At 50.0% G+C, this 13,416-nt stretch overlaps 1 protein-coding gene across 1 annotated transcript in view; it reads right to left on the bottom strand.

The window, feature by feature from the left end:
- Positions 1-824: 824 nt before the first annotated feature.
- The window catches only part of LOC135907789 (peroxidase-like), a 134,227-nt gene continuing 121,635 nt past the window's right edge, over positions 825-13,416 (bottom strand). Inside the window, exons 10-14 of the mRNA XM_065439523.2 lie at positions 11,309-11,808; positions 9,725-10,035; positions 7,749-7,918; positions 6,157-6,262; positions 825-3,655 (exon numbers count right to left, since the gene is read on the bottom strand). Coding sequence (XP_065295595.1) covers positions 3,574-3,655; positions 6,157-6,262; positions 7,749-7,918; positions 9,725-10,035; positions 11,309-11,808 — 1,169 coding nt within the window. The 3' untranslated portion in view covers positions 825-3,573. The remainder of the gene's footprint in view (positions 3,656-6,156; positions 6,263-7,748; positions 7,919-9,724; positions 10,036-11,308; positions 11,809-13,416) is intronic.

Raw genomic sequence — 13,416 nt, 5'->3', positions numbered from 1 at the left:
CTCGCAGACACATATACCGTCATTCCCACGACGGCACGGCGCCCCTTAAGAAACTTCCATAGACGGTGGCGCCAGATTTCCCTCTAGGTGTTATAGGGAGAAACTCTATGGTCCAAGGGCGATACGTGCGCGGTACGTGCGAGCGAAAGCGTGCAAGGGTGAGTCAGCGATCGCTGCTCATTCTCGCGGACGCAAAGGAGGAAAGCGGGCACGAAGAGCACCGCCTACCGTCGCGCGCAAGGCTACGGGTGGCGGGTAGGAAGGGGGGAGGGCGTTCTACTCCGGGCGGCCGGGGTGGCCGCGCGCGCCTGGCCGGTACGCTGTATCTTGAAAGCCATCTGCGACGGGTACAGAATCCGCGCTGCGTTATGTTTCCGCGGCTTAGTTCGCGCTGGTGCGAGCGGCAGCACGAGGGTCAATTCGCTCGCTGCTGCTGCCGTGTTTCCTCACTGCAGCGATTTGACAGCGAGTTTCCGCGGTCATCGAGTGAGATCTGTACGTGTTTGCTTGTGCGCACGTGACACCATGCTTGTTAGTCTATTTAGTATACCTATGTTTACGAGTTTATACGGCCGATAAAACTATTCTCATTGCTTCGTGTAGCTGTCCACTAATTGCTATTGTAATCGATGCTTCGTCTTTCGGGCAAAATTGCGACTTTTTTTTTTAAGTATGATCTATTCGGTAAGAGAGCAGCGGCACCCAGCAGCCATGGTCATGAAATTCCGGGAGGGTTCGCGTGGAAAGCTTTGCTTTAAAGGAAAACGTTATTAGCTGTTAGGCGCACGCAGGGGTGCCACGCACTGAAGAACGAAACAGACTCATTGATGATGCTCTGGAAAGGCAGTAGCAATGAGCCTTACTTGAGCTCTCAAGGCCGTCTTCACTGCTTTTCCATCTTTTATTGAAACTCGAACAGAACACGCACACACATATTTGGCCCTTCTCACCAAGAAAAACAATATATAACAAAGGGCTGCTCGTTGCTGAGCACGAAGTTTAATGGCAGTATCGCTGAGGAACGTTGACAAGAACAAAGGGAAGATTCTTGTGGAGGGCTGTGCAGACCCGACTGATGTCCAAGGCAGCGGGATAACGAAGCGCCTTGTCTGCGCTGTTTCCAGCTTGGCTGCCGTCATCCATCTATTGACGACATCCGGTCATACCGTAGAACTTACATTATTATTAGCAATGTGCCAAAACTAAAGGTGCCTTCTTCAAGATCTGGAGTGAGACACCACACCAAAATGGAGTCCCTGAATTTCTGAAGTGGCAGTGTGCGATCGCGGCCTCGTGTGCGTAGCTCTTAAAATAAGTACAAAAAAAAACATCTATATCGTGTGCGTTGGTGGGGGGGGGGGAGGTCGAGGGGGAGAGAGTAAAAAAACGCTGGGAAACATTTTTGTTGTTGTTGTTGCTGCTGCTGCTGCTCGAACTCGAGCTGGCTTGACTTGGGAATCCGCATTCAGTTTCGAGCGCCTGTCAGCAGCCACGCTAAAATATGACGGCAAAGTGCCTGCCATTTTTGGTGCTGTGCTGTAGACGTTCTTCGCTATGCATCAAAGCCCGGCAGGCAGTGCAGCTTATTCCTTCAGGCTGCCTTAATACTTGGTCAGACCTGTGGCAAAGACCATAAATGCCAGGGTCATGGGTGCATGTGAACGCAAAGGTTTCGAGCTTCGCAGTCGCGAGTCACATTCATCAGCAGTGACAGACGCAAGAACTTCCTCGCATTGTGGAAGGTTATTGATGCCGGTGCGGGCAAAATGTCACAGCTAGAAGAGCAAGGTACGGCCCTCGTTGGAACAATACTCAGGGCCTTAGGTCGAAGAAGCTTATTAGACACGACGTACCCTCCGGGATCGCAACGGCAGGTCGCCGTTGCGATCTCGGAGGCCACGGTCAAGGGTGCCTGGCTTCGTCAACTCGTTTGCATTCTAGTCTGTTGATGCACTCGTCAACGTGGTCTTCAACATGGTCATCAACCGTCATATTATGAAACCAGCCAATGACGACCGCGAATCTTCAGTGACTCAAGATAACGTGCCACAGTAAGGAAGAAAAGAGCAAAGGGCAGGGACGGTTGTTTGATAACCTTTTCTTTTCGTAACTTGAAACGAGTGACATCTGTACTTTTCGTAAAAACGTCGTACAATAACTTCTGCATCGTCATAGCATGGCTCCTCGTGGATGTTTTACCGCAGCCTCCACGTACTGAACGCGCCAGTATAGTCCAACGTCGTTTTCTATGCATTAGGCGCAGTCTAAGCGCCTTGTTGTACCGCAATGACAGGGATAGGACGTCGCTATAGTTATCGCCGAGCTTCATGTGGTCACGACCCCTCATTCGCGGCAGCCATGCTAGCAGTATAAGGAAAATGCAATCATTTGTGCATTCCTACACTGGCCGTCGTTGACCTTGCTGAAGTTCACAGCCGGTTCTGCGGTCATGACGTAAGCCGAACTCGACTACGGAAGTGACGTTCGCGAAGTGTCATTTCATTGTGGTTGAGCATGCGGCTTTCACACAAGTCCAGTTTATTTGTTTTGCATGCCCGAATGCTTCGCGCACTTGAGGGAGGATCGGGGTTGACTTTTTTTTTCTTCCCTGCCCTGTTATCAGCGCTGAACGCATATAAACACGTGCTTTCGGAAACACAAATTGTGGTGACTGTGGGAAAACTCGACCATTGTTGTCCGGTGATCGGAAATGTCGCTGTCTCGGAAATGCGCGCAGTATTGGTTAACACCCGTCTATCACAAGGGCTTGTAGTGCTTCACGTGCCGCAGCATGGGGCAAAATCGTCCGTGGGCTCGTTTGCGTAATCCGAACTGAATGGGACAGTTCGTAACGGCATCCCCAGGTTTGCTACAAAAGTCAGTTGGGCACTTCTCAACACATCACGGCAGTTCCGTTTTTCTCTGCACAGAAACAGTCCTCTAGATGAATAATACCTATGCCTCGAACTGAGCCAAAAACAAAACAAAAGGGGGGGGGGAGGAGAGATGTCTCGAATCCTTAAATGGGAGCTGCTGAGGGTGACGATTACGAGAGTTCAACCGCGCACTTGAAAGAAAAAAAAAGAGGGTGTGTCGTTTCCTCGCCGACACCACCGTCTTCTCAACGCATGCAGTTCCTCTTCCGAGTGACGCGCACAGGCTCGCCCAACACGTAACACGTTCCCAACAACGCGCAGCGTTCACGAACAGACACAAACACACGCACACACCAAGACACACGCACGGCGCACAGTGCATCACGTGGCACATCCCTCCCAAAACGCAGCGCTGTCACGTGGTCCCGCGCACCTTCGAGCCGTCGTCGTCATCGACGTCCGTGCCGGGAGGTCGGCGCGTCGCAAGAGTGATAGCGATGTCACGTGGTGCACGGGAGCGACGCGAGCACTTGAATGTCCTCGTGAGGGGCGGGGGGAGGGGGAGGGCAGAAGTGACTGTGTGTAGCGGCAGGCGGTATGGCACCAGCGACGGGGGAGGGGCGCGGTCTTCCTAGGAGAGAGAGGAGGCGGACGAGCCGTCCAGCGGCGGCGGCCACCCAAAACAGCCCGGGCCCGGCTACGTCGCGGCTCCGGGTGGCACTTCGATCCAGGCGTCCATGTTTAGGCCCCGGAGGGTGGCGCACGGAACCTCGGGATTGCTGCGAGGAACGCACGTGTTAAGACGTCTCTCGGACGCCTCTCCCAAGCCTACTGTCGACTCACTATTCGCTGAAAAGCTGGCCCGGCCGGTTATACTAGCATAGCGAAATACGGTTGCGTTGAATGCTAAGGCACGACGAAACGCAAGCGCGAAATGCCACAGTGCTGATCTGACATTCGCGGCAAAGTTCGAGACCGCATCACTCGTATCACCCGTCAGGTGACTTCGTGACCAACGCCCGTCCAGTGCATTTTAGAGTTTGCGTTTAATCTCTCTTAGCGTTGTAACCGCGTTTCGCAATGCCGGGCAACGCACGTGATAATTTCGTGCTCATGCATTTGGGGGCACGTTAAGAACCCCAGGTGGTCAGAATTAATCCGGAGTCCCCCACTACGGCGTGCCTCATAATCAGATCGTAAGATCCCCTAGAATATAATTTCGACAATTTCAGGCTCAACCAACCAACCAACCAACCAACCAACCAACCAACCAACCAACCAACCAACCAACCAACCAACCAACCAACCAACCAACCAACCAACCAAAAAACAAAAAAAAAAACAAAATAAAGAAAACAGTACCAAAATATTTACAGTGGCGCTTCAATTCGTGAACGCGAGTGAGCCGCAAGCTTATGGGTGCTGTAGCACACACGACACCATCGGCACTCGGTGCGCCTAGACGCCTACACTGTCCGAATCGCAGATAGTATTCAAGACAGACGCAGCAGCAGCCGGAGTAGAACGCCTGCACGTAAACATTCGCTTACTAACTAAATTAACTGGCATGGTGTCAGTGCGCACAGGCAAACATGAAAACGTCGCACTCGATGACCGCGGACGCTCGCTGTCGAAACGCTGGAGTGAGGAATCGCGGCAGCTGCAGCGAGCGAAGTGACGCTTCAACGCAAACTGGGCGGTGAGGACACAGCGCACTCAAAGCTACGAGTCGTCGGCCCACCTAGTCTGTGCCCCCAAAGGAGATCGCTTTCAAGATAAGGCCGGTGCGACCGTGCGCGGTCGAAGTACAACGCCCTGCTTCCCTCCCCTACCCCCCCCCTCCCCGAGCTGTCATGCGCGCGACGGAATACGGCACGCTTCCACCCTTGCGCACGCGAGATTAAGCCACCATCGTCGCCTCACCGTCGCACGCTTTCACTCGCACTCGCAGCGTACGGAGCGAGGGACGATGTTATCTCAGTACGTCTGTATCGCAAACAATATCTGTATAACTGCCTGAGGAGCTCAATCAGGCACGCGTCCGCCTATTTTCGTCCTCCGCGACGCTTCGCCTCTTTTCTCTTTCCCGCCTTGGCTCAACGTTACCTACACTTTCCACTAGGTGGCGTTACGTTGCGACGCTCTCGCGCTCCTTCGTACTTTCCCCGGTGCGTACTTTCCCCGACGCGCAAAGCTAGCCCCTTTGTCGCCATGCTAATTTAAACGCATAGAACAAGGCGTAACGTCGTAAGGAAGAATTTTATCTCAACGCCTCATAGTGAATAATGACGTCACTTAACGAAACTTAAAATGGACATCATGGGCGCTTACAAGTTTTCGTCTTTGGTTGCGTTAAAGGGTATCGCACATATCGGCGCCACTTTTTTACCAATATATGCGGCAACAGTATGATTGTACCATGGACATGGGCGACCATTCGTCTGGTTTCAGATGCGGATTGAATATTCCTTTGGTTAAGGGCACGGTCGCGTTGTAAAACATCCTTTGCTTACAGTGAGTGGTTGCTTTCCTGCTAGACTAGATTACGAAGTAGGCTCCGCCTCACAAACATACTTAGTGCAACAAAGCAGCCTCTTCAGGCGCAAATCTGTGATCGCAAAATAAAGGAAAACAAAGGCGTATTAGCTCCCATCTGTGAGCGGTACTTTAAAATTATAGATAATGCAACGAAAATCCAGGCTCGCACATAAATATAGCACGCTTGTAATCGAACGTTTCTTCGAAAAAGGAAAAAAATGCGTGCTGCAGAAACAGATTTTTTTTACATTGAAAACGACGACTAGGATCTTCAAAGGCGTTTTTCCCCTTTTTTCCAGCATGTCAGCGGATCCAATAAACAATTATTGGTTCAAAAACGCCGATTGGAACGAATAGAAGTATGCTGTTCACTACAGATACATTTTTGTAAAGAGCAGTGACGTGCAGACGAACATTTCTTTCGAAGGATGGCGCACAGTTATTTTGATCTAACATAATTTCTTTGCATGAAAAAAAATATCTGTTTAACCATATAATCTGGCCGTGGGTGTCACCAGCGTGTTTGTAGCAAGCCTACTGTTGTTAATGATGCACTTATAACGACACTCTGCAGGATAATTCGTAGCAAGGCTTCATATCTCACTGTGCCTAACCATTTGAGGCTTTGCAGACCAACTACAAGGAAAGAGGCAAATATGATGCGATCGTACTAAGCTGGCGCTTACGGGTGTGTATTAAACCGTGGGCTGGATAATCATGGGACCTCGGCCGATCAACGAACCTTTCTGACACCGTCCTGAGTACTTCCCGCTGCGCTGACTCGTGGCCTATGCTGTTGTCACAGATGACCTTGGAGAGAGTCGTCCTCCGCAGTTCAGTCAGCTGGGCTGCAAGAGCAAGAATACTTGTCGTACTACACACTACCAACACGTGGGAAGAGACGGAATACGAGAGCAGCACGTGTTACGAAACCGCGCACAGGGCCCCTGCAGTAAGGGCAGAAGCGCAACGCCGCAGTGACCTTCTGCTTGCAGTTCCCTTGCGTCAACCGCAGACGTGCTTACAGTGCTCTCTTGCAACAACTACACGCATACACAGTTGGTGTGAAATGCAGAATAAAGAAATCCGCTTCCCATAACATTCATTAAAGGTATCCCCCCCCCCCCCCACCTCTTTCCGTATGAGCGCTGTTTTGTAATACAGGCAGCAGTCGGTACTGGAAACAACATGGCTCGTCCTCAGATAAACCTGCATCACACTGCGCTCGTAGCCTCAGCGTTCATCTATCTATCTATCTATCTATCTATCTATCTATCTATCTATCTATCTATCTATCTATCTATCTATCTATCTATCTATCTATCTATCTATCTATCTATCTATCTATCTATCTATCTATCTATCTATCTATCTATCTATCTATCTATCTATCTATCTATCTATCTATCTATCTATCTATCTATCTATCTATCTATCTATCTATCTATCTATCTATCTATCTATCTATCTATCTATCTATCTATCTATCTATCTATCTATCTATCTATCTATCTATCTATCTATCTATCTATCTATCTATCTATCTATCTATCTATCTATCTATCTATCTATCTATCTATCTATCTATCTATCTATATCTCTCTCTCTCTCTCTTAACGCTGAGCACTGATCTGTCTACTGCGAGGAAAGGACTTCGAGTGCCGCCACAGTCCTTGAATCCCACTGGCCTGTGCGACCCTCTGTATATAGACGCGGGCTGCGAAACATCTCTTGCGTGCAAAGTGCTGTCTCCCGCCTTTTTACTCCTTCTTCCCGTTTCCCCGCTTGCGATAGCAATTCGGACTACTGCATGGTTGACACTCTTATACTTTCTCTCTTCGCTCTTTTTTTTTTCCCGGCCTATTTTTGTTAGTAGGCTCGCAAAGTTCAGACGCGAGTAGTTGATTTGATCGTGACATGTCCGCGTAAGGACGACCAATGTCGACATATAGCGGGCATAATCTGCTCGTGCAAGAGCGAAGAATAAGCCAACCTGGAGCAACATGACCTTTTTAGGCTTGTAGCGCAGCTCAGAACGATCAAAAAAGGAAAGTGGAAGTGGTAATGAAAAGCAATGGAGAACAGGGTGAGTGCTCACCCTGTTCTCCATTGCTTTTCATTACCCCTTCCTCACCCTGTTCTCCGTTCCTTTTCATTACCCTTTCCACTTTCCTTTTTTTGCTCGTTCTTAGCTGCGCTACAAGCCTGAAAAAGTCATGACATACCAACTTACCCCAACTGCCACCCTAGAACGACAGTTCTTTCTTCTCTCTCTCTCTCTCTTTCGTAGATGGCCGCATAGGCTTTAAGACTTATATGGGAGGGAGTGCTTACCCGGCGTGAAGCTGCCGGCCTGCCCTCCGTGCTCGAAGTAGAAGCGGTCGCCGTACTTGAGCCGCCAGAACTGTATGCCCAGGATGCAGCCGAAGGTGGGGCCGACCACGCCACCCGGGAGCGAGTACTCCGACACGCCGCCCGTGAACAGGTCGATGTCGTTGACGTGCCTGCGCGATGGGCGACACACGGGGAGTGCACGACGTATTAATGAACGCAAAACACGGATGCGATTGTATACGTTCAATTAACAGCGCGCAGTTGAAAGCAGCCAGAATTTTTTTTTTTTTGCCGGTGCTCTCGGGCCCGGTACACCTTATCTACGAGACACCTTTAGTTCCTCAGTGTTTCGCCCTGTACCTTGCGTTCTTGATGGCTGAAATGTTATTATTTTGTTACTGCATGCTGACGCAGATATATAGTGTCATGCGTGCCGCCCCTGTGTGATGTAGCTCGTTTGCCCTTCTTTTGCTGGACGCCAGCTGTTCTCAGACTAAATTTTTGTAGCTTTGGCTTTGGAGTTCAAACCGTGTGGCTGAGTGGTACGAATAAATACCTTAGTTCATTGATAACATCGAACACATAGAGGGCAAGCAGCTGGGGAGATGCCTCAGATCGATATTCACTCATGCATCAAATGCGACGTGAAACAAACAAACAAACAAACAAACAAACAAACAAACAAAGGAAAGCAAAAAGCAAAAGCTTTAAACAGCTACATCTTGCGTTGATTAACAGGGAAGCCATGCAAGCCAGAATGTGGCCTCCTTCTGCTGTCGACGTTCACTGGATCGAGATGTAGGTACGAGAGGACCGATGTGTGTTATACATACAGATGCTTCAGATAGTGAATATCTGTGGAGTAGGGGACTCGGGGAATGATTAGGTGCCTGAAACTTCCGTTATAAAATAGATAGATGCAGTTTAAGCTCCCCCATCAGACCGCCTCAATGCACGCCCACAATTCCAGGCTGAGTATCGTAGCCGCGAGAATAACTTTTCGTGAGTATCGCGCTCCTAAATATTTACGCAGCAACCATCGCATATAATTGTCTAAGTAAGTGAATGGATGGCAACGGTTTCGATAGAGCGACGAATTGTGCCAAGTTATTTATTGATAGGATATATGTGACTGTCTGAGAAGTCAGCAATAATTTCGTGCGTCCGAACGGAGCAACAGTCGAACGAACACGTCGCGAGCCGCACAGAAAAAAGGAAAGTCATTAACTAAATGCTTCTCGAAGTGCTTGTTGGCAGCAGCAACCGAAGTTTGTCGCCGACGTTCCGCTTTGCGTCACCGAGCGCTGAACTCCCTCATCCGGGCCAAATGATGCTGCCGTTCCCCGCCACTCTTGGCAGCCTAACGTTGCCGAGCCGTTTAGGCACGTATACGACGACGCGCTGCCAAATATTCTTCGCCGAGGATCCAGTTCGGCGGCATCTTTAGCGCCCCGTGGCACACCGTCGCGGTCGTCAGATAACCACAGAAAGAGGGGCGACAAGGGGAAGCGAATCAATGCGACCCTCCTCCCTCGGGGACTTACTTTCGCTCCGGCGGTTCCTCCCCCACCGATACATTTTCCAGCCCTGAGCATCCCACGCCACTTGGTGTGACGTTACTCGGATCATCATCATCATCATCATCATCATCATCATCATCATCATCATCATCATCATCATCATCATCATCCTGGTTACGCCCACTGCAGGGCAAAGGCTTCTCCCATACTTCTCCAACAACCCCGGTCATGTGCTAATTGTGGTCATGTCGTCCCTGCAAACTTCTTAATCTCATCCGCCCACCTAACTTTCTGCCGCCCCCTGCTACGCAGCCCTCTCTCTCATATATATATATATATATATATATATATATATATATATATATATATATATATATATATATACGACCTGCCACGGTCTTAACTTAAAGATTACTTTTGTGGGCGGCTGGAGGGCCGCGAGGTGCTGGCACTCACGCGTAGAGCCTCTGCAGGCGCTCCCGCACCGGCCTGGGCATGGCGCTGTCCAGGTGCTCGAACTTGGTGACCCGCAGGCCGAAGCAGCCCTTGAGGTAGTCGGTGTAGCCGCGTATCCCGTGGTCCCTGCCCCGCTGGATGTTGAGCGAGATGAGGTCCAGGCCGAACGACTCGTTGTTCAGCCGGTACAGGTGGTTCGTCACGTCGTCCGTGATGAAGTTGTCGAAGCGCTGCGAGCTCTGGCGCGCCAGGCCCCGGATGACGCGCTCCATGAGGCCGTCGCGGAACTCGAACGGCCGGAAGAAGTGTTCCTGTTGGCAGAGAGGAAAAGGAAATGTCACAGTTGGCGTGCCCATAGTACGAGGTACACCCTTTGAATTGTCGAGGTGTGTGGCTCGAGACGCAAGAAGATAGAACCTAGTTTGAGAGCTAACTCGCGACTAATTTCGTTTCCGAGAAGCACCAGCGTAATTAGCTGAAAGTTGGCACCTTTCTTGCTCGTTTGTTCTTTCTCGCCGTTCACTTCCCACAGCTTCACATCTATGCACCAGCTTGCCCGACGTCGTATTTCGCTGAACTCCCGTTTGAATAGCTTTGGGCCGAGTTCGCATTAAGAAAAGAGGCGCGATGCCCACTGCTTTCGAATACAAAGACTATTTAAAAAAAATTATGGGGTTTTACGTGCCAAAACCACTTTCTGATTATGAGGCACGCCGTAGTGGAGGACTCCGGAAATTTCGACCACCTTGGGTTCTTTAACGTGCACCTAAATTTAAGCACACGGGTGTTTTCGCATTTCGCCCCCATCGAAATGCGGCCGTCGTTGCCGGGATTCGATCCCGCGACCTCGTGCTCAGCAGCCTAACACCATAGCCACTGAGCAACCACGGCGGGTGAAAGGCTATTTAAGTATAGCGTTCAGTATCCTTGAAAATGTCGCCAAAAGGCGGCCACGTGCCATTTTTATTTTTCACTGATGATTTTATACTCACTAAACTCCCCTGCCCTTTCCTTTTCACTCTCACGCTTTATATTATTGTCTATCGCCATCCGCTAATCGAGATTTCTGACGCATAAAGTGGAACGACACAGCTGCTGAGGGCAAGAAACTTCAAATTATTACGCAAGCAGTGGTATATTAAAAGTAAATAAAGATTCATAGACTTTCCTTCTATATAGCTCTTCATACATTTTCGTGGTCTGGCCTAAAAGGCATTTTATTGGAGCCGATTCTCGCGACTATACGAGTTCTGCTATTCCTTTGCATATTGCTTCTAAACCCTAAGAATGCATTATGTCACTTGACGTTAGAAAACTGACGACTCTGCATCCTAACTGGCCAACAGCCAGCCAGCAGAACGCGCAAGGACGAACTTGTTGAGGGTCTTTTCCGCCCCACCTTACAGGCTCGAGGGCGTAGCCATCGCGAGTCTTGTGTTGTCAGGTATTTCGAATGCCGTTACACTCCGCGTCTCTTAGAATTAACGCCGACCTCGTGCGACAAAGTTCTCTTTCGAGCGACAGAGAGAGACGTGACTCTCGACCGAATCGGCCGATCGAATGGGCCCCGCCGACGAGGCTCACCTGGAGGGCTATGCGGGCCACGCGGCCCCTGGAGTCAATCTGCATGAAGTCCCCGTTGAGGATGGTGTGGCCGAAGCGGAACGCGGCGCCCGCGAACTCGTTCAGCATGGACGGGTCGATCTGGCGGTTGTACGTCGTGTAGCCGTACGGCAGCACCTCCAGGCCGAACTCGCGGTGGAACGCCTTGCCCACGACGAGGGGCAGGAACTCGTTGTAGGTGATCATCTGCATCTGGCCGATGACGATGCGGCGCGCCTCCTGGTAGATGCGCTCGTCGTCCCAGTGCGGGTTGACGCGCGACAGCCGCATGGCGAGCAGGTTGTGCTGCCGCAGCCAGAGGGTGTGCATCGCCGTGAGGCCGGGCTGCTCGTTGACTCGCTCGTCGCCTGCGCGGAAGCACAGGTCTCCCAGCTCGGGCCGGCTGCACTTGTCCTCGGTCGGGTGGAAGCTGGCCGGCAGGATCATGTCGCCGCGGCGCCCCACGTCGAACTTGAGCCGCCCTGCGAGCGAGGAAAGAGAAAGAAAAGAAAGGAGAGCCAATCGATGAGAAAAAATGGTGTAGTCGACCCTTTGCAACCCGTCGCGTATGTGAGATTAAAAGAGACTCGTTCTTGGGTAGTGTGGTCCAAATCGTGGTGTCCGATTGCCCGCGAAGGTTTTTGTTCGTAAGTGCTCCTTGCCATTGGCCGCGGGCGCGTCTTCGCTAATCGTATGTCCAGCGTCGGGATTGGCTGCAAGTTTTTTTACTTCCGAACAATTGCAGCGTAAGGAGATTTTGTGAATAAGGACCCTTAATTCTAATCGCGCAGAATGCAGCGCCACCTTGAGTGCTTGTGTCACGGGTGACGACTCGAGCTTGAAACTGCGGGACATTCCTAGCCCTTGGAAAAAACCACTTCTTACGCTTAGTGCGCATTGAAAGCATTTATTTTTTTTAACTACAAGCTTTAATGAGACTTTGCGGACAGTTTGAGCCTGCGTGCGCATCTGGTGCACATACGTGCCGTTTGTGTGTTCATGCGATCATTGTGTATATAATGTTTTCTTGCCCAATACCTGGAGTAGCTTGCCGGTTTATCCACAAGGCAATCATCAACAACTCTTCGTTAAAGACAGACTCTCTCTTTCTCTAAAACACCAGTGCCTTCTCCACGCGACGGAAACGTTCCGTCGATGACGTCAGCGCTTCTGTGAAGCGATCCGGCCGTTCCTATATGCTCCCAGTGCGTTTCCACTGCCTGTCTTTTTTTCCTCCTCTCGGCGCAGCGAGTACGGGGGAATCGAACGACCGCACAACACTAACGTCCGGTAGAACACTACCGCAATAAAATTACCTTTATTCATCTGTTTTCGAAGCCCCATATAGGAATTTACAGATTGTCGCCCCTACTTTTGGCAAGAAAAGGAACGTGGTGTATTTCTAGAGAGAGTGTGTTCCAGAGAATGTGGCTTAGTAAAAAAACTAATAATAATAATTAAATTTTGTTTGAAATTCTTATTTTGATAATTAATGGTGCCGTTTTCGCAGTCCGTGCTGTATTTCGCGAGCATTATACGAAACTGTTTCAGTATTTATTGTATGCAACAATAATGAGGTTGTTGCGATTGTTTTTGCGATTCAGTTCATAAGATCTCCATCCCGTCGTAGGTGGCATGTTCATTACCACTAGGTAATGGACTTCTAAAACCTTTTTTAGTACGATGGCCTCTTATTAGGATGACCGGTCCGCTGCAAAAGCATAAATGTTACGCAGAATCGCCGCGTGAGCTTTCTGGTGCGGACACGTAGATGTAAGGTTCAACGCAACTCACTAGGAAGGAGTACATAAATTGGTTATCAATAGTCTAAGTTGACTCCTTCAGAACGAATAATTTGCACCACCAGCAGTTCTGCTGCATCTCTAAGCGAGAGCCAATACTCAAGAAGCTGCTACCGCATAGGATCTTAGGTAAAAAAGTTCAGCCATTGATGAAGTTTCCTACAGTTGCTATAGCGTTATTTAGTGTTAGCTTGTTTGCCCAATGTTTCTTGTAAGTACAGCCTGTTAGTTCTTGCGTTGATCGACGAAATTTTCGACTGTGGCGTTGACGTGTTTGTCTACCGTTCT

This window comes from Dermacentor albipictus, chromosome 6 (assembly GCF_038994185.2).
Source record: "Dermacentor albipictus isolate Rhodes 1998 colony chromosome 6, USDA_Dalb.pri_finalv2, whole genome shotgun sequence".
Classification (NCBI taxonomy): domain Eukaryota; kingdom Metazoa; phylum Arthropoda; class Arachnida; order Ixodida; family Ixodidae; genus Dermacentor; species Dermacentor albipictus.
Note: the sequence above shows the minus strand (reverse complement) of the source record. Positions and strands in the feature narration are given on the sequence as shown.